The sequence below is a fragment of the Stegodyphus dumicola genome, chromosome 7 (genome assembly GCF_044657685.1).
Source record: "Stegodyphus dumicola isolate Sdum_Otavi_A_Nest chromosome 7, ASM4465768v1".
Lineage (NCBI taxonomy): Eukaryota > Metazoa > Arthropoda > Arachnida > Araneae > Eresidae > Stegodyphus > Stegodyphus dumicola.
Genome location: NC_140774.1, coordinates 61,071,863 through 61,099,733, shown reverse-complemented (window position 1 = coordinate 61,099,733; position 27,871 = coordinate 61,071,863). Strand labels below are relative to the sequence as shown.

The window sequence follows — 27,871 nt, the reverse complement described above, 5'->3', positions numbered from 1 at the left end:
GCTAACCAAATCAATTAAAGTTTGGGGTGATGTAATTAAACAAGAATAATCAAATTCAAACAAAAAAATGTGGACTAGTGGTCAAAGACTACACAATTTAATTTAATTTTAAGCTGGCTCAGTAACTCTACTGTCATAACAAATTCAAATGTCGGCAGCAGTAATGCAAAGACGAATAATTACAAAATATCAGAGCCGGCAGGAACTAATGCAAGGAGCAAGTGAAGGTCAGAAACACACTCGCCTTACAGTCCAAACACCTCAGTTTAAAAAATGTCTAGGTGATTCCCATTCTAGGGAAAAAATACAAACAGGAAATTACAGTAAAAGCTAAAATTGTAAACAACTGGGTAATTTACGTAATAATAACTGTACATATCTTTGAAGAATAATTTTATATATTCAGTTTCTTTTGTCTACATTTTCTTTCATTTCAGAATTTTTGGATTTAATTAAATATTTCTGTTATTCTAAAAAAAAAAAAAAAAAAAACTAAATGCATTTAAAATGCATAGAAAAAGCTGCTAATTTTATTTCTTTGGTAATATTAGTTAGTTATTCACAAGAGATATGAAATATATATGGTAAGGGGCGGTTACAGAGCTGGTGTGGCAGAATTTTTAGAATTTAGTGACACACCCAGCAACAAAATGTAGAAATGGCAAAACTTTTAGAATTTAGAGCAGGCACTGGAAGCAGAATTTAGAAAGGCACTAGTCAGCAAAATTTAGAATCTACAAAGAGAGGTTTAATATTCCACGTGATTGCACTAGGTCGGAAAATGCCTAGCATCAGACCAGTCTATGATGCATTAAGACATATTAGATTAATCTTTTAAATTGCCAGTTTTCAATTTCTTTATTAATCAAAAAATTCCTTTCTATAATGCCTGCCCATGTGATAAGATTAGAAGCATTTTTAATATTTTCCATACTTGTGTCAAGTGAAAAGTAGAGAAAATAAAGCGAAGATAAGCATGTTAAGAAAAAGATTCTACTATCAGAAGTAAAACATTCAAATATTATGTTTTCATTGTTCTTCCAGATGTTATCCAAAAAGTAAGAAATTCATTGCAATCTTTCTGCAAAATAAATCCATTATGTGTTAATACCATAACGACATTTTTCATTTTGTCACATTTTTCTAAAATCTTATGGAATCGTGGGTCTATAAATCTTGCCTTCAAATCCTTCTAAACTTTCCAAGTTGCAATGTCTAATGTCCCGAAGAAAAATTACTCCTACCAGTTTTGTAACAGCAAACAGCCAGAAATATTTTAGGAAAAAAAAAAAAAAAAAAGACGAAAAAAGTATGAAATTAATTAATTAATTTTATAGAGAAAACATGCATATTCTGAGAATTCGGAATGCTCTGAGACAATTACATGCGAAAACTCTGATCATGAAAAAATTGAAAAGATATTGTTACAGATTTGGTATTTAAATAGCTAATGTTATTTGAATTATAAATTAAATTGGTTTATTCCCCATGCACTGCAGCGCATGACGAATATTAAAGGAAGGCTAAGCCGGAAAATTAAAAATACGAGAGCACGCGCATTTAACATTTAATAAATAAATATATCTTTTTGATTTTGAGAAAGTTCCAGAAAACTCTCGCGCGCTTTTTAAAATCTTATAAAAGGAGGAAAACCTCTCAGTTCGGTGTGATTTTAGTTAGTTACTTAGTTTGTCGTTGTTTTAAGAGTTTGTTTAGAAAACTGCTCTTGTTGATCATAGCGAATTCGCGGATTAGCTCTCTTTAGCTGTTTTGAATTACGTTTTCTTGAACATTTGAGTAGTTAGAAGATACTACTGTGGTATATTGTAATACTGCACGATTATTTGAGGACACTTAATCATATTTGTTGTGATAATAATAAATTTTCTTCATTTTTTATCGGACTTGTGCATTCATTCCGTAACGAACCCGTACGCACGCAACAATATTTTAAAATTAATATATTACTTTTTAAATATAATTTCAATATAATAACATTATTTTAATGAAATTTATCAATGTTAGAATGTTAAAAAAAATCATCGAAAAATTCCCAGCTCTTGGAATTTAAAATTTTCTATAGAAACTGATCTTAAAAATCACCAAAATGTTGATAAGTCAACTTAGATCTGTTCAATAAAAGAATTCACATCCCCAAAAGCAAAAAATTGTTTAAGAGCTCTTCATTAGAAAAAATGAAATAATTTCAAAATACTTGTTTCACTTCTTGCTCAGAAACTCAAGTATCCCACCATTTATATTAGAAATAGGAACAAATCATAACCCATTCAAATAACCATATTTATCACTGAATCGCCAAAAATATACCTCCAAACTGCTAATTCACACTCAAAATGGCAGTCGTAAAAACAGACAGAAATTTCACATGATTAAAATTAAGGACCTTCTGCCGTTTTTGGCCAAAATTAAGGACTTTTAAGGACCAAAAATCGATTCCAAAAAACTTAAGGACTGTACAAACCCTGTATAACCCAATTTAAGGATGGCTCCCAACTGAACAGCAAAGAGTTCTATTCAAATGAAGTAAGGAAAATAGATCATAAAAATTTCAAAAAAATTTTAATGTTCTCAATACTGAAGTAGAAAACCTATATCAGTTTTTCGACTGCATCACTTGAAAAAATAGGACAGCACATTCCAAAGAAGTTTAAAAAAAAACAACTAGGAAATTAAAATGTCATGGAATTACAACTAATGTAGAAAAAAAAATTACACCATAAAAAATGAATGATTGAAGGTTAAAGGAAACAGAAAAAATTAAGCAAATAAAGTCCATGCAGGGAGGAAAATAAATAAATTTATGAAAAGGAAGAGAAATAGTGTCTAGAAAAAAAGCTATACATTTGAAAAAAATTTAAAGATAAAAAGGGGTCTATCACTAAACGCTGGCTGAAATAATATACAAAACTAGAAAGTCAGTTCCAAAAGAAAGAACTTCACAAATTTCTTTCTTACATTCTGAAGTAAACTGCTTGTATTAAAAACTGAGCGACACAAATTTCCTGAGAAAATTTTGGTGCGAATTTTAAGCAAAATAATTTAAGAATTCACAAATACTTATCTGATAAAATTTGATGACATAGTAAAATTGATTAAAAAAAATCCAACAGATCTCTTAGAACAAGAAATTAATGATGGTTCACTAATTGAAATTTTCCATCATCAAAATGAAGCAGTTCATCAGAATTAAACAAATGCATAAAGAAAACTTACCAATTTTTTTTACAGAAGCAACAACAACAACAAAAAAAAAAAAAAAAAAAAAAGGAAGCAAGCAACACAGTTTATAATACTGCAAAAATTTAAATTGACATCTAACCCTGTGTCACAATTATCAAATGTCTAGGGAATAATAATTATTTATGTTTTAAATAAAAAGATATATAAAATATACAATAAATAAATAAATATATAAAATATACAATAAATAAATAAATAAATACATAAAATATACAATAAATATATAAAATATATAAAATATAGTTTAAGACACGAAAAAGCACAAAAAGTACAAAATGTGAGTATAATAATGATGAAAAAGCAGTTTATCTCTTTTGTGAAGCAAATTACCCAGCCACTTTTATGGAATGTCCCAAATATCTTATAAAATAAAAGATTCTCGCTATAAAAAGAGGAAAAGGAAGAATAGAAGTCTGAATGCTGGAGAAAAACCAAAAACATCAAAACAGCATAATAATAACAAAGCTATTTATTTGTTATTGCATTAATCACAAAAATCCTAAAATCAACGCAAATGGAAAAGGCAAAGTTTAACCCAAAGAAGAAGATGATTTTAAGGATGTAAAACATTTTTTCAGATTAAATTAATTACAAACAATTTAATATACAAAGCAATTTCTTAAAAACTTAACAAAGACTTTAAAAAGAGTTAAGTACCAAAGAACAGCTTTCTCTTCATGCAAAGGGAAAATGGATATGAGGTATGACTAATGCAGTAGTCTTTTCAGCTTCAACGATGGCAATCTGAATAAACGGAATGGAGAACTTAGTTCAAAATAGAGGATATAAGTTAGAATTTTTCACAGTTCGTTATACGATTTACCAATACTTTTAGCCTTAATAGGCAGCACATTTGTGCAGATTTTTTATTTTTCTTATAAAGAATAAGATTTCATTTAATGGTAGTGTTTATGCAATTGATCTTTTTCATTCACGAAGTGCAATTATACATTATGATAAAACAATACAATAACCAGAAGAATGGCTCAGCTGTTGTTTGTATAGGGATAATTTAACATCCTATATATTGCTCTTAAAATCTATTCAACATATTACTCTAAACCTTCTGTCTACTGTTCACTGTTCTTTTGTTTAAGTTTAAAGCTTCTTAAATTTTATCATTTAATTATGTAAGAAACCAATTATCTAATTGTTTATAAAATGTGCCATTTTCATAATAGTTAAATCTATCCATTGGGGAGATGTAACGACTTCACTTATTTAAAACAGAATGGCATAGTAAAAGAAAAAAAAAAATCACTCACTCACTCACGCAAGCACACAAGAACTTGACTGTAAAGCATTAAAACAAAAATTATGTCCATCATACTTCAATATAAATGTAAATTATTAGCAGTTTTTTTAAAAACTTTTACTATTGTTTCCTGAGGAATACAAAAGGAATAATGATTAAAAAATGTATTACAATAAACAAATTTTATTTCTTAAACATAGATTAAAAATGCTTAAATATGATTTTTATAAACAGACATTACAAATCACAAAAGAATAATTTTCTACTTTAATTACCAGCATCAAAATGTCTCTAAAGTTAACACAAAAAGTGTACTACAGAATATGTACTTACCACAGTTTACTTCATCAGAAAAGTCACCACAGTCATTATCATAATCACAATGCCACCGAGTAGGAATACATCGATTATTTTGACACTTGAAATATGAAGGATGACAAGTAGTTGTGTCATCACAAGAGTCTGGCTCATCTTCTTTATCATTACAGTCATAATCACCATCACATTTCCATGAAAGGGGGATACATCGCCCAGAATTGCAACGGAAATAATTTGATGGACATACTCTAGCAGCTAAAAAATGAATATAATTAAATACTAGATTTTTTTGTTCTTGTTCTGTTAATATGTCTTTTATGGCTTTGCTGATGATGTTTACAGGCATGAACAAAAATGAAATGGCATTTCTAAATAAAACCATCATAAATACCCCTTATTTATTAATTCTACATTACTCACACCTATTATATATATATATATATATATATCCTAATTTTCCCTAATATACTCAATATCATGACTCTTGACAAATGGAAAACCTACCTAAAATGCACACTTTTTCATAACTACATCAAGTTTCAAAATCAACTTTTTGAACAAGTCAGAGGATTGCCAATGGGCTTACATTCCAGCACCTCGATCTGTAATATCTTTTTATTTGTCAAAGAATTTAACTTCCAAAAAAATCTACAACCACAAGAGTTAAATTACTACAAACACACCTACAGATTTATTGATGACCTTATTACAATTAATAATTTTGGTAAAATTGAAAACTCCGACATTTATCCGAATTGTCTTAAACTTAATAAAATAATAATTCACAAAATAGCATAGACTTTCTAGATCTTCAAATCATTAACTACAAAAAAATTTTACTTTTTGACAAAACAAGAAACTTCAATTTCAATACTAACAAATTAATAAATTGGAACTCCAACATATCCAAAAAAGTAATTAACAATACTATAATTAATCAAATACAACGAATTAAAACTATATGCACAGATACAATAGATTTACAACGCGAAATTTTGATCCTTATCAAAATTCTCAAAAATAATCTAATTCCCTTTCAATTTATCAACCATTGCCTTAAAAGAGCAGGCGTTAAATACTCACTCTAAATCATTTAACTGATAGGGATATGATAATTTATTCCTAAACCTGAGAAGGCGGTATAAGTTGGATGACTGTCAGTTGAAAGATTTGTATATAGTGTAATTACTCAATTGTATATATTGTAAAAAGCTAATTGTCTTCAGACATATACTGTTACTATACTGTTACTAAAAAAATGGGCCTATTTCCTGCCTTTAGACTGTCTACTAGCTCTTGGATAGCGAAAATGCCTTTTTCCTTTCTTAAATTCTTAATCATTGCGACACGACAATTAGCCAGAAATTAATTAATTTCCATTCACTAGTATTTTTAAAAAAATCTTAACAGACGGTCTCTCTCAGATAAGAACTCCACAAAATACATCCCTCAAGAATTCCAAGTCCCACCCACTACCATAAATTTCTTCACCCAAGTCTTGCCGACTGATATAATTCAAAGCCCCTACTGCCGCTAAGAATTTTCGGACACCCTACACTTCTGAGTCAGACACGAAGAGAACACACTGCCAACTCCCCCACTAGAAAGAATGTAAGTTACTTAATACCTTTCTGGCCTTTATATCTTCATGTACATTCACTGATCTTATTTATATTATTTTCTATTTTATTTTTATATTATTTTTATATTATTTTTATGTTCTCTTTGATTTGTTTTTGCAAAGTTTGCATTATTTATCTTTTTTATAATCTTCTATGTTTATTTCAACTTTACTTTGATTTTGATTTCATAATGACAATTTCCAATGTTTAATTTCTACAAATAATATAGTACTCAAATACATAAAGATGATAGTGTCGGGGACGATTACTCGAGTTTTACAAGATTTCTCTACAGTAATTGATTTTTACTCCAAATTGAATTGACTAAAATGCTTCATGAGAATCAGTTCTTTGAGTAACAACTATTCGCGGAAATATTTGGCCTGACTAGAATTGCCGTTTTGGCTTTAATTTATAACTCGAGTAAAGACGAAACACTTTCATATTTACGTATTTCTATCAATTATTGATCATTGAACGGGAGTTGGTTTGTTCCCCTTGAAAAGTCAACTAATTTCCGATCAATGACAATAATTACATGTTTTAATTTTTACTTTTACAATTGTAATATTATTCTTCGTGATGATTTAACTCCAGTCCCCGTTAAAACATTATTAACATTTTGCTTTCAAATTACTTCAAAACATCTTTCAAAATATAACTTACCAGTATGGATGCACACTTTTAAAATAATTCTACTTTAATTAAACTTAGGAGATAATATAATCAATTAATCAATACGGTTTAGGAAATAAATTATTATATATATATATATATATATATATATATATATCTGTGAGTTTGCGTGTGTGTGCATGCACATATGTGTGTGTCACATATTGCTTATTGCTAGATAAAATGGCGAAACTTGCAGACAAACACAGATGTAGGTACCACATAATTTATTACTGAATATCTAATTCTTGAGACATATATTTTGTTTCACACATCATCATAGCTGCAGTATGAACTCCATAATTTGGAAGCTTAGCACATCTTCACAAAAGTTTAGATTTCAAAAGAAATCTTCAGTGATTGGATAAGAAGTGTCAGCTTTAGCGAAATACAATCTTATGCTGCTGATTAATTTTGAAATGACTCAGTTTAGACTGATATGTTATAAACAGTTAATATTTTTAGGAAGAAAGGGAAGTACCAAAATTAAAATGAAGAATAAAGGCGTTACAGCAAATTTAAAGTTAGTGATCTGCTTTCACATTTTATATTTTACCCCTCCCAACATATAGTATATATAAGAAAAATAAAGAATATAAAAAAGATTAACTTAACAGCGTAAATTAATTTCCCTTCTCTATTCTAAAAATAGCAACATCTATTTGCAATGTGTCATTTCGAGATTAGTCCATGTAATATGATTCTTACGTAATTCTGATGATGTAAATGAAACTAAAACTCAAACAGCCAATAATAATTTTCCAGCAATATTAACTATCCAATCAAAATGCTATGAGAACCAAAGCTAACTCAGTTTGACTTGAGATTTCATCCTGAATATTATGCACTTTCTTTCTATGCTTTGCCTTAGCTGGACTGCAGTCTGTCTGCTTCTTCTTTTTTGCTGCAAATCTATCAAAAATGTAAGCCTTTTGGAACAGGCACATTTAATGTGACGTCTTGTGTTTAGCCGTAACATGTTGCTGAAAATAAAACTGAAGATTTAATCTGCATTCGCCTCCAATTTTTTGGTCATTATGGATCAACACTTCTAATGCCATCAAAATTCCGCTTCTGGTCATTGCTTCCGAGTTTGAATATATTACACACACACACACACACACACATATATATATATACAGTGTGGGACAAATTAGAGTAGCCAGGAGAACAGAGTTCCAGATTACAAAGAAGCACACCAAAGGAAAGTAAATAAAAGTCGCCTGGACGAGTGGATACGATTGGATGTGAATGTATGCATGTAACCACACCACATTATTCAAACCGGTTCAGAGCTTGGTGCAATCTCTATCAACGTGAGCTGAGCAGTTCAAAGGTGAAGATGGTACTCACAGTGAAGCAGAGGGTGCTTGTTGTAAAATTTGACATTACAAGTCATGGAAACAGTGTGGTCAGTTGTTTGTTCATAAGGTTAATGGTGTCAAAGTGAGAGCAAAGAGTGCCATGTAACGATTAGACAGAAGATGGCATCAGACAGGATCTGTTTTTAACAAGTCAAAAAACATTCTCAAACATGTCCAAACACCAGAAAAAGGTGGCTGCAATTCAGCAGAAAATGCTTTAGAGTTCTATGAAATCAACCCGATACCTGTCCCAAGAGATCGACATATCACGTCGATCATGCAGACATATGCTCCACCAGGACCTAAAAATGCATTCCCACAGAGTGTCTGTTATTCATGCATTAAAACTAGCAGATACTCCTAAGTGCTTCCAGTTTAGTGAGAGGCTGTTCACTGAGATAACAATTCATGGGTTGAACATGGATCTTTTCTTTTCTGAAGCCTGGTTTCACTTGAGTGGTTATGTCAACTCACAGAATGACAGTTTCTGGGCAGCGGAAAATCAGCATACTTTCCACCAAATACTATTGCATGATCAAAAGGCTGGAGTTTGGTGTGCAGTATCTGCATGCTGCATAATTGGTCCCATTTTCTTTCATCAAATGCTGAATTTGGAGCACTATACTTGCCATATTTTTAATCCATGTGTAGCAGCATTACCTGAACAGGAAAAGACCTACAGTTACATCCAACAGGATGGAACAACTGCCCATACAGCCGGTTCACACCCTGAATCACATTTACACAATCTTCATGCATGACAGAGTTGCTAGCAGAGGTCAGTCTGGTCTCAGTCCTAGATGGCCATGCAGGTCACCTGATCTGTCAGTGTGCGATTACTTTTTGTGGGGAACCCTTAAGTCTAAGGTGTATCGCAACAGCCCTAAGTAATCAGTCTTCAAGAACTGCAACAGACCATTTTGGATGAGATTGCAGCAATTCATGCAGCTTAGCTTCGATCTGCCTTCAGCAACTTGCTTATCATGGCCCAAAAGTACCAAGAGATGAATGGTGGTCAATTTCAACATCTGCTACAGTCAGGTTAGTACTGTACATTCTTTTCTTTCCTGTGTTTTTTTTATAATCTGGAACTCTGTTCTCCGAGCCACTTTTATCTGTCCCATCCTGTATATATATATATCTGTGCGTAATGAAAAAGATGCAGCAATATTGATAATGTAGAACATAAACAGCTGAATCCATAATGAACAGCAAACTTAGCAGGAAAGGAAGATTAAATAATCATTTTTATTTTAATTAACATTTGTGACCACAAAGTCACTTGGCACTCTAATCTTGCTTATTTCAAGAATATTTTTGAAAATATTGTGATAGGAAGAAAACAGCATGGTGGCCTCCTAGGAGCAACAAAGGTAGAAGCAAAAGTGTCCAATTACAGTCAAAAGTCTTTAATTCGGACACCCATAATCCGGACCTCAAAGCTAGAAACTTTCTGCGCATGCGCCACGTTGGCACATGCGCACAGGCGTTTTACGCGTGCGCGTAAGACCTTGACTACTGCGCATATGCGTGTGCGCAAGTGCAGAATACGTTTCCGCCTGCGCGTTTAATGTATAACAGACGGTGTAAGCTAAAATTATCTAATTATCTATTTCAGTTAATGTTAATGATTGCGTTGTTCCTTAATCTTCGAATTGGATCGCGCTTATTATTTTTTGCAGACTGTAAGAGCAATTTTGTAAAAGTAAACTTGAACTTTCGATTATGTCAAATAGAATTTCCGATGCTGGAACTTCCAAAGGATCTACAAAACGAAAGTATGTTTCGATGTCCAACAAACAAAAAGTGGAATTGCTGCAAAAAATGGATAAAGACATGAATGAAGAATGTGACAGAGAGGTTAGTGAAAACGAAAAAATTTCGATTGACAAGTTAGTCGGTATTCTCGGCACAGCAATTAACGGGACTTGAACAGCGGAACTTTGTAACTGAACAAGAAATTATGTCAGTTTATAGAATTAAAGAGAAAGTATTATCACATAAAACGAAGCAACTTAAACAACTTACATTGAAAGAAATGTTTAATAAAGTAAATAAATATTAAGCTTTTTTTTTTTTTTTTTTGTAAATTTTGATACCCTTTAGATCATAATTGTTCTTTATTTCATAAATTACGGTTTCATATTTTTAATTTTAGAATTTCTGCATGCCATCTCACGAAATTTAAACTGATGATCTATAATCCGGAAAAATCGATAATCCGGAATCGCCGAAGTCCCGATGAGTCCGGATTAACGACTTTTGACTGTAATCTATTATGGAGGTTCACTAAGAAAAGGTTTTGGTTTAGGTTGCTTATCAAGAGAAAGGTTTCAATGCTTGAAATTTTGAGTTCAGGTTCGAAATTAGCTATGTCATCAGTGTGAAGCAAGCCATATGACACAGACTGAGCTAGAAATGATGCAGTCCAGAAACATTACTATTTTTAGAATACAGAGATGAAATACCTAAATAAAAAATGAGGCATTAAGAAGCTAGTCCTAAATTAAATTATAAAGCTGATTTAAACATTTTTTTTAAAATCTTACATGTGAACACACACACACACAGAGGAATATTATTATTGATAATCCAGCAAAAATAATGTTCTGTGTTACAAGTAGTGATTAAATTACAAATCTTTTTAAGCTGTTGTGCAAATATATACCCTATATTTTTTTAACTACTTAAAAGATTTTTAACTTCATCTTCACTACTTGCAACACAGAACATCCCTTTTGCTGGATTATCAATAACACCATTCCTGTAATTAACACCTTACAGACTATTAACATACAAAATATTAACTGCAATAACTTTGAAAACTTATATACTTCTCTTCCATTATAAGTAATATTTATTAGTCATCTTGAACTTCCAGAATACTTTCCTACAATACTCAATATTCTACACTTCAATAAACAGAACTTCCTTCACTGCACTATTTTTAATAATTACATTTAATTTGAAAATAAAATTTTTAAACAAGTTACAGGTATACCAATGGGAGCTCATATGTTTACTAGTATTTGTAACTTTTTTTTTGTTTGTTCAAGAATTTAAGTTTCAAAAAACACTACAAGAAAAAGATTTAATTTATTATGCACGTACTATCAGATACATTGATGATCTCATCACTTAATAATTTAAACAAAATAGAAAATTCCCAAATTTAATCATTCCAAAAGCCTTATTCTTAATAAAACTAATTCTTCACAAAATGTTATCAAATTTCTAGCCTTATTCTTAAAAAACTAATTCTTCACAAAATGTTTCAAAATTCTAGCTTGCTAGATCTTCAAATAGTTAACTACACACAGATTAAACTATGTCAAAAACCAGGAACTTCAAATTTGCAGCTAATAAATTAATTAATTAGACTTCAGACATTTTCAGATAAGTAATTAGTATCACAGTAATTAGTCAAATATGACGAATCAAAAATATTTGAACTAATACACTAGATATTCAAAATGAGATATTAATATTTATTCAAATTTTTAATAATTTGGTAACATATATATATATTAATTTTGGTCTTTAAAAAGCAGGCCATACATACTCAATTTAAATCTGCTGACTAGCAGGGTTATGATATTTTTTTCCTAAACCAGCAAAAGGCAGAATAAGTTGGATGTCTGTTAGATAAAGTTTGTGAATTTTGTAATTAATTTTTGTATATATTGTAAATTAAAAGTTTTTTTGGCATTCTATTCTTCTACTAACTAATGGGCCTATTTTATATTTCTCAATCTGGTAAATACCCCTTTACTAGTGAAGATAACTTTTTCTTTATGCTTTTTAAAGACTTACCAGAAATAACTTAATTTCTTCTGTTTGATTAGAAATTTTTACCAAGAAACTAGTCTCTAATGTCAACTTTAACTAAATAATAAGTTTCTTTCACCAACATTATAGCTTCAGTATATCAAATAGAGTACATCACGTCACCAACCACTACCTTCTCCCAGTAAATATGACAATCCTATTACATTCCATCACTGACTAGATTTACATTTACAGCTATTTTGTTTCAAATTTTGCAAACAAATATGTTAATTTTAATTTCCTTCCTGTCATTGGATTTGTACCTAAACTGGTATTTAAATACCTACTTCTTATTTTGTGCTTAAATATAAAACAATGTATTAATTTGCACATATTTCTATTGTTTTCAAATAATTTTCTTCTTTTGTACATATTTTAGTTATTTTATATTAATTTGTATACAGGTCTCAATAGTTTTTCTATTGTTTATACTATACTGCGAGAGTGTTGGGGAATATTTTTTCTAAAGTGAGGATCTCACTTAATTCAGTTCTTAACAAGTACCTTAAATAATAATAATAAAAAAAAAATCTTACTCATTTTTACTTTTGGTCTTGTTTATGGCAAATATTTTTGCTCAAGCAAAATAATTATCTTTCTCATTTAGAGTTTTGTTTGTACCTTATGATTTAACTCTAGCAAAATAACTAATCTGATCCTTACATGAGGGGGGAAAAAAAAAAGATAAAACATTTTCACTTAATTTGGTTATTGTTAACCGACAGTGGGTTGGTTTTCTTTTTCCTTGCCAAGTTAATTAATCTATGGTCAATAAAAATGGCTACATTTTTAGTACTTAAATTTTACTTTTTAATTTTACTATTTAGAATTTTTATGGTTTAAAATAATACTTCTATACAGTTTATTAAAATATTTTTACTACATCGAAAATAATTTATACCTAAAATAATGACTCATTTATTACAACAATTCATCTTATTAATTAAATTCATACTCATTGAAGATGATAAAAGAATAATAATTTAAAAAAAATTATAAAAAAATAAAATTTTTCTATTAATATATATTATTATAAAAAAATTTAAATCAAAAATTAAAAAAATTTCTATTAATATATAAATCTTTTAACCCGCGAGAACTAGCACTGGGTATGATATGACCGATCCATTTTCATTCAACATTTTTGTTACTTTCTCCTTATCAGATTAGGCCAAAATTTCGTATAGCTGTATTCAAAATTCAAAATCACATTCTTTCAGCAGGTGAAAACTAGTTCAGTTCTAAAAATAGATTTTGAGAAAGAGGTGTCGGGAGTATATCATACCTGTGCTAGTCCTTGTGTCAGTCCGATCTTTCCTTTTTTTCTCTCAGTTTTATGAACTATGATGCACTATTTGAATTACGATGTAGAAAATTAATGTTTTCAACACCTTATCGAGACTGTTTCTAGTGGTGATGAACCTATATCTGATGATAATGTTGCCTCTGCAGATCAAAAATACTGTAGCAATCACGATTCTTCTACTGATATTGAGACAGAGCGAGAAGATGAAAGTTCACTGTCAACAACCGATTATTATATTGGTAAAAATAAAGTTACAAAATGGCAGAAGGAAAAATACTGGCAAAATGTTAGGAAGCCTTCAAGGAATATGATTAGCAAGCTCCCAGATAATAGAGCTTATTCAAGAGATATCGCTTCTCCCGTAGATGCATGGAATGCTCTATTCGATAGCAACATGCTAAATATGATAGTGCACTGCACAAACATTTATATTGAATCGATTCAAGAACGTTTTACTCGAGAGCGAGATGTAAAAAAGACATATGAAATTGAAATCAAAGCATTTCTCGAATTGTTATACTTATGTGGAATTCATAAATCATCCCACACTAACTTCAAGGATTTGTATGCCACAAATGGAACCGAGATTGAAATATTTCGTAAAACCATGAGTCGCATTTGATGGGATGTCTATGCTTTGACAATATCAATGAGCATCAAAGTAGAAGAGCGATAGATAAATTGGCTCCTATCAGAGACTTTTTTTGAAACATTTGTTACAAATTGTAAAAATGCATATAATGTTGGAGAATTCGTCCCAATTGATGAAAAACCAGAACCTATTCGGGGGCGGTGCGGATTCCGGCAGTATATGCCCCAAAAGCATACTAAGTATGGCATCAAGATATTTGCACTAAAAGATTCTAGAGTATTATATACTTGGAATATGGAGATTTATGCTGGTCAACAACCCGATGGACCTTTCAAAATAGACTGTAGTTTGAAAGCCATTGTGATGAGGTTGATGACACAGCTTTTCAATTTTGGATACAACTTGACAACTGACAATTGGTATACTGGATATGAACTAGCACAAGAACTTTTAAAAAAGAAAATTACAATGGTTGGAACACTTAGACAAAATAAAAGAGAAATACCGCCTGAATTTTTGGTGAAAAAGGAGTTGTACTCTTCAGTCTTCGGATTCCAAAAAGAAACAACAAGTGTTTCTTATTCTGCAAAAAAGAACAGAAATTTAATTGTGTTATCCACAATGCATACTGATGATAAAATAGACAGGATGACCATGGAATTGAAAAAAAACCAGATATCATCACGTTTTATAATCTTACGAAAAGAGCTGTGGATGTCATCGACGAAATAGCTGCACCATACACTACAGCAAGGATGTCGAATCACTGGCTAATGAATATTCTATTTTCTATTTTGAATGTGGCTGCTATTAATTCCAGGATTTTGTTGATGTCTACAAAACATCCTCCCACACTGTTTAGAAACAGATGTTTCTTTTTAAAGACACTGGGACTCGGTTCTTTTAGAGCAACACAGAAAACGTAAGCCTGAAAGAAAAACAACTTATCCTAGCACTTTTAAGGAACTGGAAAATAGTGAACCACCTGTAAAAAACTCAAAGCAAATTATAAATGACGTGCATTTTGTCCATGTAATAAAGACAGAAAATCAAGGTTTATGTGTCAAAAATGTGAAAAAAGTCTTTGTGTTCAACATCAGTATGTAGTTTGTCAAAGTTGTCTTTAAACATGTTAAGTATGCATAATTAAATTCACTAAAATCTTTAATGTGATATTTTGTAATATTTAATTATGTTTGGTTTGCTTATTATTATTACAGTATTAATTACAATATTACTACAGTATTAATTCATATTTAAATAGCAGAAATGTACTAGGGCATGAGATACCTGGCACAAGTTCTCGTGTTTGAAAATGAGTGCATGCTCTCATGGGTTAAAATAAACTGACAACTTTCATACTTACCACAAGTTTTGGGCTCATCAGAATTATCACCGCAATCATCATCACCATCACATTCCCACACTTTTGGTATGCATTTAGAGTTGTCACAGAGAAACTGATTGGGAAGACATGTTTTAGGAGCTGAAAAAGGATAAAAAACAATTAAGCCACAAAATATCTATGTGGTGACCATTAGTCCTGGATTATTCCCGGCAGTCTTGGATTCCAACTCTGTGTTCTGCATGGATACTAGAATTAAAAAATCCTCAAAATTAAATTTAGTTTCTCTAGTATATGGATCGTATTATTTTGGGAGCCTTGCAGTGTTGGCATTGGGCATATAATTGTGCCAGATGAAGCATACTTTTATGTGTGGAGAGTGACATATTGGCAATGCTGTTGCAAATATGTCAACATGCCTTAAGTGTGAGGACAGCATAGAACTTTTTTCCAACCACCAAATAGACTTGCCCTACATTGCCACTTCCTATCAACTTCATGGCACTAATAAATCACTAAGCTCAATTAGCACATCTCTTCGTAAGTAATCCTACACCTGCACTGGTGATATGACTTGCATTTCTGGCAAAATGGTCAGGAATTGGTGTCTTAAAAGGCTGATATGATGAGAAAGGCTAATGGTTCTTTATTCTCTCATGAGCTCTTGGACCATATACCCGCATTCACAATCATGAAGACTAGTATGTGATAGTCACATAGTAGTCTTCCATGCCAGATGACAGCAAGGACAGACCAAATTAAGCACATACTCCAAATATCAACAACTCAATATTACAACTACTATGACCTCCAAATATATATCTCATACATATATATTATCAACTAAATCAAGTGCAACCATAAAGTATTTTTATGGGTTAGAAAAACAAACCGTGAAGTAAAATGTCTAAAATTTTCCAAATTAATTTTTTTCAGAATCCTTCTGAATGGCATTAATGATGATACAGGGAAAAAAAAAACTTTCATAATGCAGACAAAAATTGGTTCTAATATTCACTGCCTTCGAAGCAATTCAACATTTTCAATTATTTACAGTGGATGAAACACAAGACATTACATGACAAATTGAGTCGCCAAAACATACGAAGCCTAATCAAGCAACAGCATCTTCCCACAGTGTGATGCAACATTTTTGCAAAAAACAAATTCAATGAAGAGGAAGGACAGCATGTTCTGAATGAAGCAGTATTTTCATTCCACATAGTCACACACAATCAGTCATTTAGATCTATGGATTGTACATCAAAATTAATCAAAGTATTTTTCAGAAAAAAATTTGTTGTGCATGTACAACAATTAAGGCAATAGTTAAAAATGTGATAATGTACTTCATAATCTCCACTCTGAAAATCAAATTCGAAAACACTTATTTTATAACCATATATAAAAATAATTCAAACAAAGGTTTAAAGTTATGTCTGATCCTCATTTGATATATTGATCACAAAGAAAGTGTTCAAACTAAAATTCTAGTTTTAATCAGTCTTCCTGGAGAAACACTGGAAATAATCACCAAGTCTTTTATTATTGATATGTTAGATTCAGACAACCTGACAAAGTTGAATAATAAGTTAAGTCACCAAACAATAGGAATAAGCTGTGTAGCACACATAATCAAAGCAGTTCAAATTGCATCAGATACTGAATGATATCGATATCATTCAGATATTAGTATCAATATTGTGACAGATATTGAATGATACTGAAAGGAGATACTGATTGATAGATATTGATTTCTTCAAAGTAAATACAGAAGGAATAATTGGAAATACTTATAATCACTTTTATATTTACATATTTTTAGCAGAAAATCTGAATGAATTTTGTGCTGCAGATGCAGAGGCAGAATACAAGCATTTACTAGGAATGTCCAAGACAAGATGGCTAGCTCTACTAACCATAGTTGGAAGGGTGTTACAATTGTTTAAGCGTTTAAAATCATATTTTCTTTCAATTCATACATGTTTGATAGTTTAAAAAAATTCTTTTTAAATTAACAAGATGAACTTTGGCTTCAATTCCTCCAAACCCAAGCATCAGTGTTTCATACTTTAATAAAAGGAACTGAAGGAGAAGAAAGAAAAATTGTTGAAATTTCAGAAGAAATCAAAGGTCTTATTTTTAAACTTAAAGAAAGAATTGATTCTACATTTCTATCTCAAAGTTTAAGGCCTATTAAAAAAATATAAAAGAAGATGGAAATACAGACTAGAAATGATTTATTTATGAAATTATAAATATACAAAAATTTTTCTTATCTAGAAGTATGGGTTAAGGAAATTACTAATTTTAAACAAATTAATTTAAAATGTCAAGCAGTAAAAAGTTATCTTAACAAAACTAAGTAGTAAAAAAGTTTTCTTTTCTTTTACTGCATGAAAAATTATCTCTCTCTCTCTCTCTTTTTCTTTTAACTTGTTAATAAATTTTTCTGCTTCATTCAATATCTATTCAGAATTATTTCAACCCAAAATTGTTTTCTTGTGGATTTGACACACATGTTCCATATATTCTAGTGCTTATAGTTTAAATTTTGTAACATAACTGAAACCTGGTATTATTGCCTCCAAAATTAAGAAACCACAGTTACTTCTTGAGCTAAGAGTGGAAGTTTTATAAAAATTACAGACTAGCTTAAATGCCTCAATTCAAAACTGGCTGAATAGTGAAAATGACATGTAAATACAGAGATAACTGTATATATCATTAGTGTCTACATTATCCTTTTACAAAGGATGGTTTGAAACAAACCCCAGGCAAAATGACACTGAAGCAACATTCAACCCTTGCAACTGTTATGCATTTTCAAAAACAGGAGTAAGACCACTTCTACAGAGCACAAATATTTTGCAATTTACAGCTGCATGACCACATCATATTATGCTGAAGGCAATCTCTAGAGAGTGCTGCTGTTATTTTCTGCATCCATTATGTTTTGTCACCACCACCAAAGTCTGCTATTCTTGTTACTCAGCAGAACATGCTATTCTACAATAGCTGGCTTACTACTGAACACACTAAATTGGGTTTTATATTTCTCTATGCATTATAAGGTATGAAGTGTTGTGTTTAAGAACCTACACCCTTCTCATCTCAAAGGAAGAGTGAAAATAATGGCCTTGAAATGCACATGCAAATACAAATATAAAAATTCAGAACTGGTCTTTTCTTTTTCTTTTTTTTGGGGGGGGGGTGGGGGTTGGGGATTAGGAAGTAAATAAAAAATTTTGAAATCATAAGCTGAAACTGCTAGACAGAAACAAAAAATAGGAGGGAAACTACCAAAGCATATGCATTTTTAGAGTGGTAGTACAGCCCAATTTTCAACTAGCATACACACCTTTTATTGTGGGTATATTATGGAGCAATATTAGTTTCAACTAGCATTTAGCATAATCAACATGTTGTTTTCTTTCTGTTGCATTTATTTTATTTGAACATTTAGTTAGGGGGGAAAAAGCTTCAGAAGAGCCTTCCTATCATGAAATAATGTAATTTAAGCCATATTTAAATAGTGAAATAAAACCATGAAATTTTTATTCAGCAAATCAGATTGTATTTAATTTATACAGAGTGAGTTTAGAACAGTTAATGAAAGAGTTTTTAATTTACTTTCTTATCAAAATTTTAATTATACACAGAATCTCTACACTTATTACAAATAGAGAAAATAATCTCATGATTTCTGGCTTTATAGGCTATGAGTTTTATGCATTTTAGAGTTCATTAAATGATTTAACTACACTAAGGCTTTCATTTAAATAAAAAAAAAAATTTCCTTGTTATTTAAAGACATTATTTTATAGCTTTATAATAGTATTCATGAACTTTGCTTTTGTACAGTAGAACCTTAACGCTCTATTTCATCTTTCAAAGCTATATCTTGCTTTTTTGGATGCACTGCAATAGAAAGATTTATTTCTATTTCATATGATGATAACCATATGAATTAGATATAGATGATTTATCTCAATAAATCGATATATATTACTCTATGGTAGATAATTTTCATTTGAATGGAAAACAAACATAATTTCACAAATTTTAGGCCATTATTATACTATATTCAATTTGTTCTGAAGTTTTTAATTTCACAGTAAATTTTTTAAGCTTGATAATTAAGCATGAATTTGCCATCCTTTCTGAAATGAGTAATTTGATTCCTGCAAAATCATGAAAATGAAAATTAATTAGAAAATAAATACTTCTGAATATCTTTTCTTGACACAATTTTAATACATAAAGTAACAAACACTAAGATAAATAAGACCTTTTAGGAAAATATATACCAATTCTGGAAGATTAAGAACTGCTTTCCGTCTTAATTTTACAGAGCTGATCTCCCAAAATGTACAGGTTTTCTCTGTTATAACATAGCTTTGGATATTATAGGAGTGTAGTTGAAACCACATGTGAATGATTTACTAAGCAGTGAAACAAAAATTCAAGCATCAGCTTCTTTTCTCATAAATAATACGGTCTTGAAATAATGCACATCATTGCCAATGAATAAGAATAAGCTTATCAAGTTATAAGGAGCACCGCTACATGTACTTCTAAAGCATCAGCAATCATGTTTAATTTTAGAAACAACAATAAAATTAAAATTTAAAGAAATTATGTACATATATCACTGTATATTAAAAAAATACACAACATATAGATGATGGATTTTTATTTGTGTTTACAAGTAAATATATCTATATATTTACATTTTGTATGCAATGTTTTGTAATTTCAGTTTCATTCATTTTTTTTTCATATATAATTTGCTGATTTAAACATTTAAAATTATTTTTTTAAGCCCATTATCAAATAATTAACTAATACATGCATACATATATTTTTCTTATTTTTATCTTTGAAACTTTCATTACAACATGTGGACTCACTCATGACCCCAGCCCTTATACAGTCAAAAGTCTTTAATCCGGACGTCAAAGCTACAAACTTTCTGCGCATGCGTCAACACATGCGGATAATACCTTTATGCATGTGCATAATACATTTACGTATTAAACGTAACGGTCGATATAAGCTAAGCTAAAATTATCTAATTATCTATTTCAGTTAATGTTGTGGCCCACCAGCAGCCGAGTGGTAATGTCGCTGAACACTGGTAGTTCGGTCCGAGGTTCGAATCTCGCGGACAGGCTGGCTGCATGATTGTTTTTGGGGTTTTCCCCATGTGTAACGTGTATACGGGTCAGTTTCCCATAGAAAGTCTTCCACGAAGGCATCCCTCCCCTTAGGCAGAGAGCCCTAGTGTGCTTTGATATAATTAAATACACCACCACCTCAGTTAATGTTACAGATTGAGTTGTTCCTTAATCTTCTAATTGGATCCGGCTTATTATTTTTTGCAGACTGTTAGAGCAATTATATAAAAGTAAGCTTGAACTTTCGATTATGTCAAAAAGAATTTCCGATTATGGAGCTACCAAAGGATCTACAAAGCGAAAGCATGTTTCGATGTCCATCAAACAAAAAGTAGATAAAGGTCATATCCTTTAATTCTCTAATCATTCCGAAATATGTTTATCAATTTCACGCTGCTCTGCATTGAGGTGGGGGACCCGATGCGGCACGCAATGACCTGGAAGTTGATCTGTCAGCATCCTTATCTTGAGGGCAGATGTTTTTATTTTATTCGGCTTATAATTCCTTACTAAACGTAGTATTTCACCTCGATGTACTCTGTCTTTAATATGATTTAAATCAAATCCCTCATCATTATAAATATCACGAATACATATCAAATAGTTTTCTGGTTGCAATTTTCTAATTTCGACTATGCGTAATTTATTTACGCATGCGCACGTTGAAAGAAATGTTTAATAAAGTAAAGAAATAAATATAAAGCTTTTTTTTTTGTAAATTTTGATACCCTTTAGATCATAATTGCTCTTTATTTCATAAATTGCGTTTCATATTTTTAATTTTATAATTTCTGCATGCCATCTTACTGGATTTAAACTGATGATCTATAATCCGGAATCGCCGAAGTCCCGACAAGTCCGGATTAAAGACTTTTGACTGTATTATAACAAAAAAGGCATTACACAAACACTGAAAAATAAACTGCATGGAATATGCAATTAATATAATTTTTTGAAGTTTCATAATATGTTTTAATGAACTACAAATATCTTAATTGATTTTTTTTGGAGGAGGATTCATATAAGTTAAACACTTACTGCAATTCACTTCATCTTCACCACCTAAGCAATCTTTAGTACCATCACAATGGCTAGCTAAACTAATGCAGTATGCTTGGGTTGTTCCATTTCTGGGACATTTGAACTGAGTCAAAAGGCAACTATGCTTATCTAGAATAAACATAACACATTCATAACAAAATTTACTACATTATGCAGAGAAGTACTTCAGCAAAAATTTTAGCTTCTAATTAATGTTCATAAAAACAAGTCACTAGAAAATATTACACATTACTAAATACATATACTGCCATCTATCTAAAAACTCATGGTCAGCAGACTGAGTTTATTTAGCATGAGATAACTTATTATTGAACACCTTACCTAAATCACACAGGATGCCTATTGTTGTAGCAAATGCATGCAGTATTTAGGTGCTTATTGTACAGGAAGAGATAACTAAAGCTTTAGTAATCAAATCTAATTATTGCGGGGTCACTGTTTACTTGAGAATCTTAATAAATGGTCTGCTCAAATTCTTGTTCGGTCACTCACATAAAACTAATTGAACATGCAAGAGTTTTGCAGGAATGTGCAGAACAGATGAGTATTGCTTATATAGTTCCCAGTTATTGAGTTGATACAGGGAGCAAAAAAATTATATGCGAACTATGATTATACTCTGAATTTATTTACTGCTAAAAGTAATCTGTTATACTTATAAAAAAACTACAGACAATAATTTAAAAGCATAAAGACATAGAAAGGATCTCAGAATGTATGAACGGACTCACAATTTCAGTTTTGGCAGCGAACGTGTTTGCAGAAAAACAGTTTTTATGTTTCATTAAAAATGCATCTAGATATCCCTATTTGCTTTCTTTTAGAGCAAGTAAAAGAGATATTTTTTAAGTAGCATTAAGCTTTATTTATTTATATATTTTAAATATTTCTGCTGATTTAAATAACATAAAAACACAATACAATACTCTGTATATATACAGTCAAATGGATTTAATCCAGACGTCCATAATCCGGAATAATCTATAATCCGGACCTCAAAGCTACAAACTTTCTGCGCATGCGCAATGCACGCACATAATACACTTACACATGTGCATATGCATTTACGCATGCACGCTTAATGTATAATGGACAGTATAAGCTAAGCTAAAATGATCTAATTATCTCTTTCAGTTAATGTTGCAGATTGCGTTGTTCCTTAAGCTTCTAATTGAATCTGGTTTATTATTTTTTACAGACTGTTAGAGCAATTTCATAAAAGTAAGCTTGAACTTTCGATTATGTCAAAAAGAATTTCCGAATCTGGAGCTACCAAAGGATCTACAATGTTTCGATGTCCATCAAACAAAAAGTGGAATAGCTGCAAAAAATGGATAAAGACATATCCTTTGATTCTCTAACCATTCCGAAATATGTTTATCAATTTCACACTGCTCTGTGGCAGAGGGTGGGGGAGGGATGACGCGGCGCGCAATGAACTGGAAGGTGATCTGTCAGCACTATCATTATCTTCAGGGTAGATGTTTTTATTTTATTCGGCTTATAATTCCTTACTAAATGTAGTATTTTATCTCGATGTACTTCATCTTTGATATGATTTAAATCAAATTCCTCGTCATTATAAATATCATGAATACACATCCAACAGTTTTCTGGTTGAAATTTTCTAATTTCGACTATGCGTAATGTATGCTTTACGCATGCGCGCGTTGAAAGAAATATTTAATAAAGTAAACAAATAAATATTAAGCTAGCTTTTTTTTTTTTTTTTTTTTTTGTAAATTTTGATACCCTTTGGATCATAATTGCTCTTTATTTCATAAATTACGGTTTCATATTTTTAATTTTATAATTTCTGCATGCCATCTTCCCAGATTTAAACTGATGATCTATAATCCGGAATCGCCGAAGTTGCAACGAGTCAGGATTAAAAACTTTTGAGTGTATTAAGCAATTAAACTAATATAAATGAATATATATGACATCTGGATTGGCCTAAAATTTTCAGTAAATATGCAGCGTGTAAAAACCAATGAAAAAGCAACTATTTAGTGTATGTACACAAAACGTGGCTATTAAAAAAGGTGGCAGAATCCGATTCTTATTGAACTTTTTTTTTGTTAAAATTGTGCTATATTGTGTATATCACTATAATGGATAGGTCATTATGGTGGAAGAGAATTAAATCACTCGTCATATTCACAATATAATCACTTTTATATTTAACAAAATAAATAAATAAATAAATAAATAAAATGTTACAAGAAGCATGCTTGGAAAGTGAGCATGAGAGAGACTACATTACTGAGATACAAACACGGTTACTGCTATATATATAGTTTCTTTACAGCTTTTATATGAAATATTGTAGCTAAATAAACATACACAGAGAATAAAATAATTCAAAAGTCAAATTACTCTTAAACTGCCACAGTATTCCTCCCCAAGTACTGTAGGTACTGACACAGTAAGGACTAAATCTCCCTACTCTAGCAGAAAGAGTTGTTTTCTTTGGAAGCAAAGCTGATATTGTGCTTGTTTCTGCTGAGCTAGTAGTCAAATTTGGTGAATTATTACTAGGAATAAATGGTACTGTTTGTGAGCTGCCACTAGGGATAACTGAAGTCGTTGGTGAACAGCCAACTAGGAGTAACTGGAGTCATTGGCGAACAGCCAACTAGGAGTAACTGGAGTCATTGGCGAACAGCCACTAGGAGTAACTGGAGTTGTTGTTGATACATTGTACTGAGTAGTGAAGGCTGTCTTCAAATGGTAAATTCCAATAACGGATTCTTTTCCATTCATCAGAATGGTGAAATGTCTACAAGTCTGTTTAATAATGTCATATGGACTATTATATGGCTGTCCCAATAGTACTTTTAACACTAACACTGCATACAAAAATATAAAAGCAAGTCTCTAATGAGTGGTGTACAAAACAAACGCTTTAATATGTATGGAAGTAGAAGGTGGAGATAATTCCCACATGGTGTTGCACAGATCCTCAAGCAAACTGCAGGATCCACGTGCAACAGCTACTTAGAAGGCTGTAAAAATTCTCCTGGTAAGGAAAAACAGGGTTCGTACACATTTCTGCGCATGGAAATTAAGTACTTTTAAGGACGTTTAAGGACCATTAATGAAAAAAATTAAGGACCTATGAGCAAATGGGAAGTGAATAAATTCAATTAAAAATATTATATATCCCTGAACTTCACTTTTGTAATACCATCCTAAAAATAAAATAGATCTGTAAGTAGGATGCATTATTATTGTATTAAACATGACTTAATTAACATAATTATTATTAAATCTGATAATAAAATATATGAAACTTATTAAGGAGCATTATATATTTTACATTTATAAGAACTGAACATATTTGAAAGGAGATAAGTGACATTTTATTTACGTTTTACTAACAGTTTTATGTTGATTTTATTTTATATCTCATTTTGTCACATATTTGTTCAGTCTAGAGCTTTAGTCAATAGTATGCAGATTTTATGTCAAGCGGCATAGGTTAAAATGAGAAGTAAAATCATAATCAGCATGATTCACAACAAAAAGCTGGCTGTTGTCACTGCTGCTGCTTACCTAGAGAGAGACCTATTGATCAGAAAAAACCTGAAAGGCCTGATGTAGGCACAGTTGGCAAGTTCTGAAAGTTAACTGATGTTGTTAATGTCGTAGCTTCGTGTAGAGTTCCAGGGGTTGTGACTCAGTAAATATACTTTACGGTTCTAATAAGCCACTAAAGCACCAGAGGTGATAAGTTGTTTTGCATTATTTTAAGTCTCACTAGATGCGAAAAAGTTTTACATGAATTTTTACATTTTTGTGTTTTATCTTGTGATTACGGTAAGGGTTAATGAAAGGCAATAACTCGCTTTAATATTTATTTGCACCATCAGATGTGCAGCTGCACCGCCTTAAAAATTATCTCTGCATATTAAAGCTTACTCGCTTTAATATGTAGAGATAATTTTTAAGGGCAAGCAGTTAGTTTTAAGTAATTAAATTAGGTATAAGATAACCATAGTCATTATGGATTTACATGGCTACTATTAAATTTTCTTTATTTTTTAACAATATTTGTTAAAAAAGGCCCTATTAAAATCCCAATCTAATAATATTTCACAGTTTAAAATACATGTAATTTATGACATTGATTCTTAAACGATATTCGGATAATTACACATTAAAGTTTTGTAGCAACAATACTCAACAAAATATTTATGCGTCTTTTTAATTTGAAGCCATCCCAGATATTTTGGCTAATTTATATTGATTTCCTTCTCTTTAAGCACCTTTTCTAACAATTAGAAATTTGTCTCAATACACAAAAGAATGTTCTCACTAGTTTCTGCGTGTTTTTATCTCCTAACCTGTCAACCTGTCCACAATGTACCTATGAGGGTTTATTTGATCTGGTAAAAGTTAAATAGTACAAAACACAGCAACAGATACGAAGCAAATTATCACTATGTCTGAAAGTAACTACAATGTCCGAAAAAGGTTTAAATAAGATTATTATTTATAAAGAACTTCAAAAATAAAGGCATGTTCTTATGCTAACAAAATCAATTACAGCTCGTAGTGATGTAATGAAATGAGAAGAGTGAAATTCAAACTAAAAATATGGATTAGTGGTCAAATACTATACAATTAAATTTCATTTTAGGCTGGCTCAAGAACTCTATCATCATCACAAACTCAAATGTCGGCAACAGTAATCCAAGACGAATAATTACAAATTATCAGAGCTGGCAGGAACTAATGCAGTGAGCAAGTGCAGGTCAGAAACACACTCTTGTCTTACACTCCAAAAATCTCGGTTTAAAAACTGTCTAAGTGATTTATTTGCATTCTGGTGAAAAAATGGAAATGGGAAATTATAGTAAGGGCTGAAATTGTAAACAATTGGGTAATTTACATAATAATAGCTGTACATAACTTTGAAGAATAATTTTGTTTTTCTTTATGTATTCAGTTTCATTCTTACACGTTTCCTTTTCATTTTAGAATTTTTGGATTTAATTTAAGATTTCTGAAATTTTAAATAAACTAAATGCATTTAGAATGTATAGAAAAAGTTGCTAATTTCTATTTCTTTAGTAATATGAACATTCAGAAGAAATATGAAATATATATGGTAAGCTTCAGTTAGAGAGCTGATGTGGCATACTTTTTAGAATTTAGTGACACATTGAGCAATAAAGTCTAGAAATGGCAAAACCTTTAGAATTTAGAACAGGCATTGGAAGTAGAATTTAGAATGGCAGCAGAATTTTAGATCCACAGAGACTGCATCAGGAAAATGTGTAGTGCCAGCTCTGTATATGATGCATTAAGATATATTAAATGTATCTTTTAAATTGTCAGTTTTCAATATCTTTATTAATAAAAGAATTCCATTCTATAATGCCTGTCCATATAATAAGAAGCCCTTTTGATATTTTCCATGTTTGTGTCTAGTGAAAAGTACAGAAAACAAAGAGAAGATTAAAATGTTAAGAAAAAGATTCTAGTATCAGAAGTAAAACATACAGCTATAATGTTTTCATTGTTCTTGCAGACATTCTTCAAAAAGTAAAAAATTACGTGTTAATACTATGGAGACATTTTTAATTGTGTCACATTTTTCTGGAATCTTCTAGAATCGTGGGCCTATAAATCTTGCCTTCATATCTTTCTAAACTTTTCAAGCTGCAATGTATAAAATCCTAAAAAAAATTTTCCTCCTATCAATTTCATAACAGCATTAAGCCAGAAATACTTTGGAAAAAAAAAAAAAAAAATCGGAGGAAAAAAGTGTAAAAGTAATTTGATAGAGAAAAACAGGGCTTAATTTCTGAAATTGGATGTGCTGGAGCCCCTTGGAACACCGTCAGGAAAGAGGTACAAAATAAATAAAAATCTGATGTGTACACCACATGACTTTCTTGCACAGAATATTAAATTATACGCATTTTTTCTTGCATTTCGTTTAAACTTATTGGATTGAATTAAATCTACTTCGCCGACAGCGCATAAACCACAATAGAATAAATGCATTCTTTAAAATTCACTCTATTTGTTTACCATAGCAACACTCTGGCA

At 30.9% G+C, this 27,871-nt stretch overlaps 1 protein-coding gene across 7 annotated transcripts in view; it reads right to left on the bottom strand.

Annotated features, from left to right (window-relative positions):
- The window catches only part of LRP1 (LDL receptor protein 1), a 627,804-nt gene that overhangs the window by 151,467 nt on the left and 448,466 nt on the right, over positions 1–27,871 (bottom strand). For all 7 annotated transcript variants that reach the window (XM_085820318.1, XM_085820321.1, XM_085820322.1 and 4 more), the window contains 3 exons: positions 21,785–21,916; positions 15,588–15,707; positions 4,850–5,089 (listed from right to left, as the gene is read on the bottom strand). In XM_085820318.1, the coding sequence (XP_085676444.1) occupies positions 4,850–5,089; positions 15,588–15,707; positions 21,785–21,916 (492 nt within the window). The remainder of the gene's footprint in view (positions 1–4,849; positions 5,090–15,587; positions 15,708–21,784; positions 21,917–27,871) is intronic.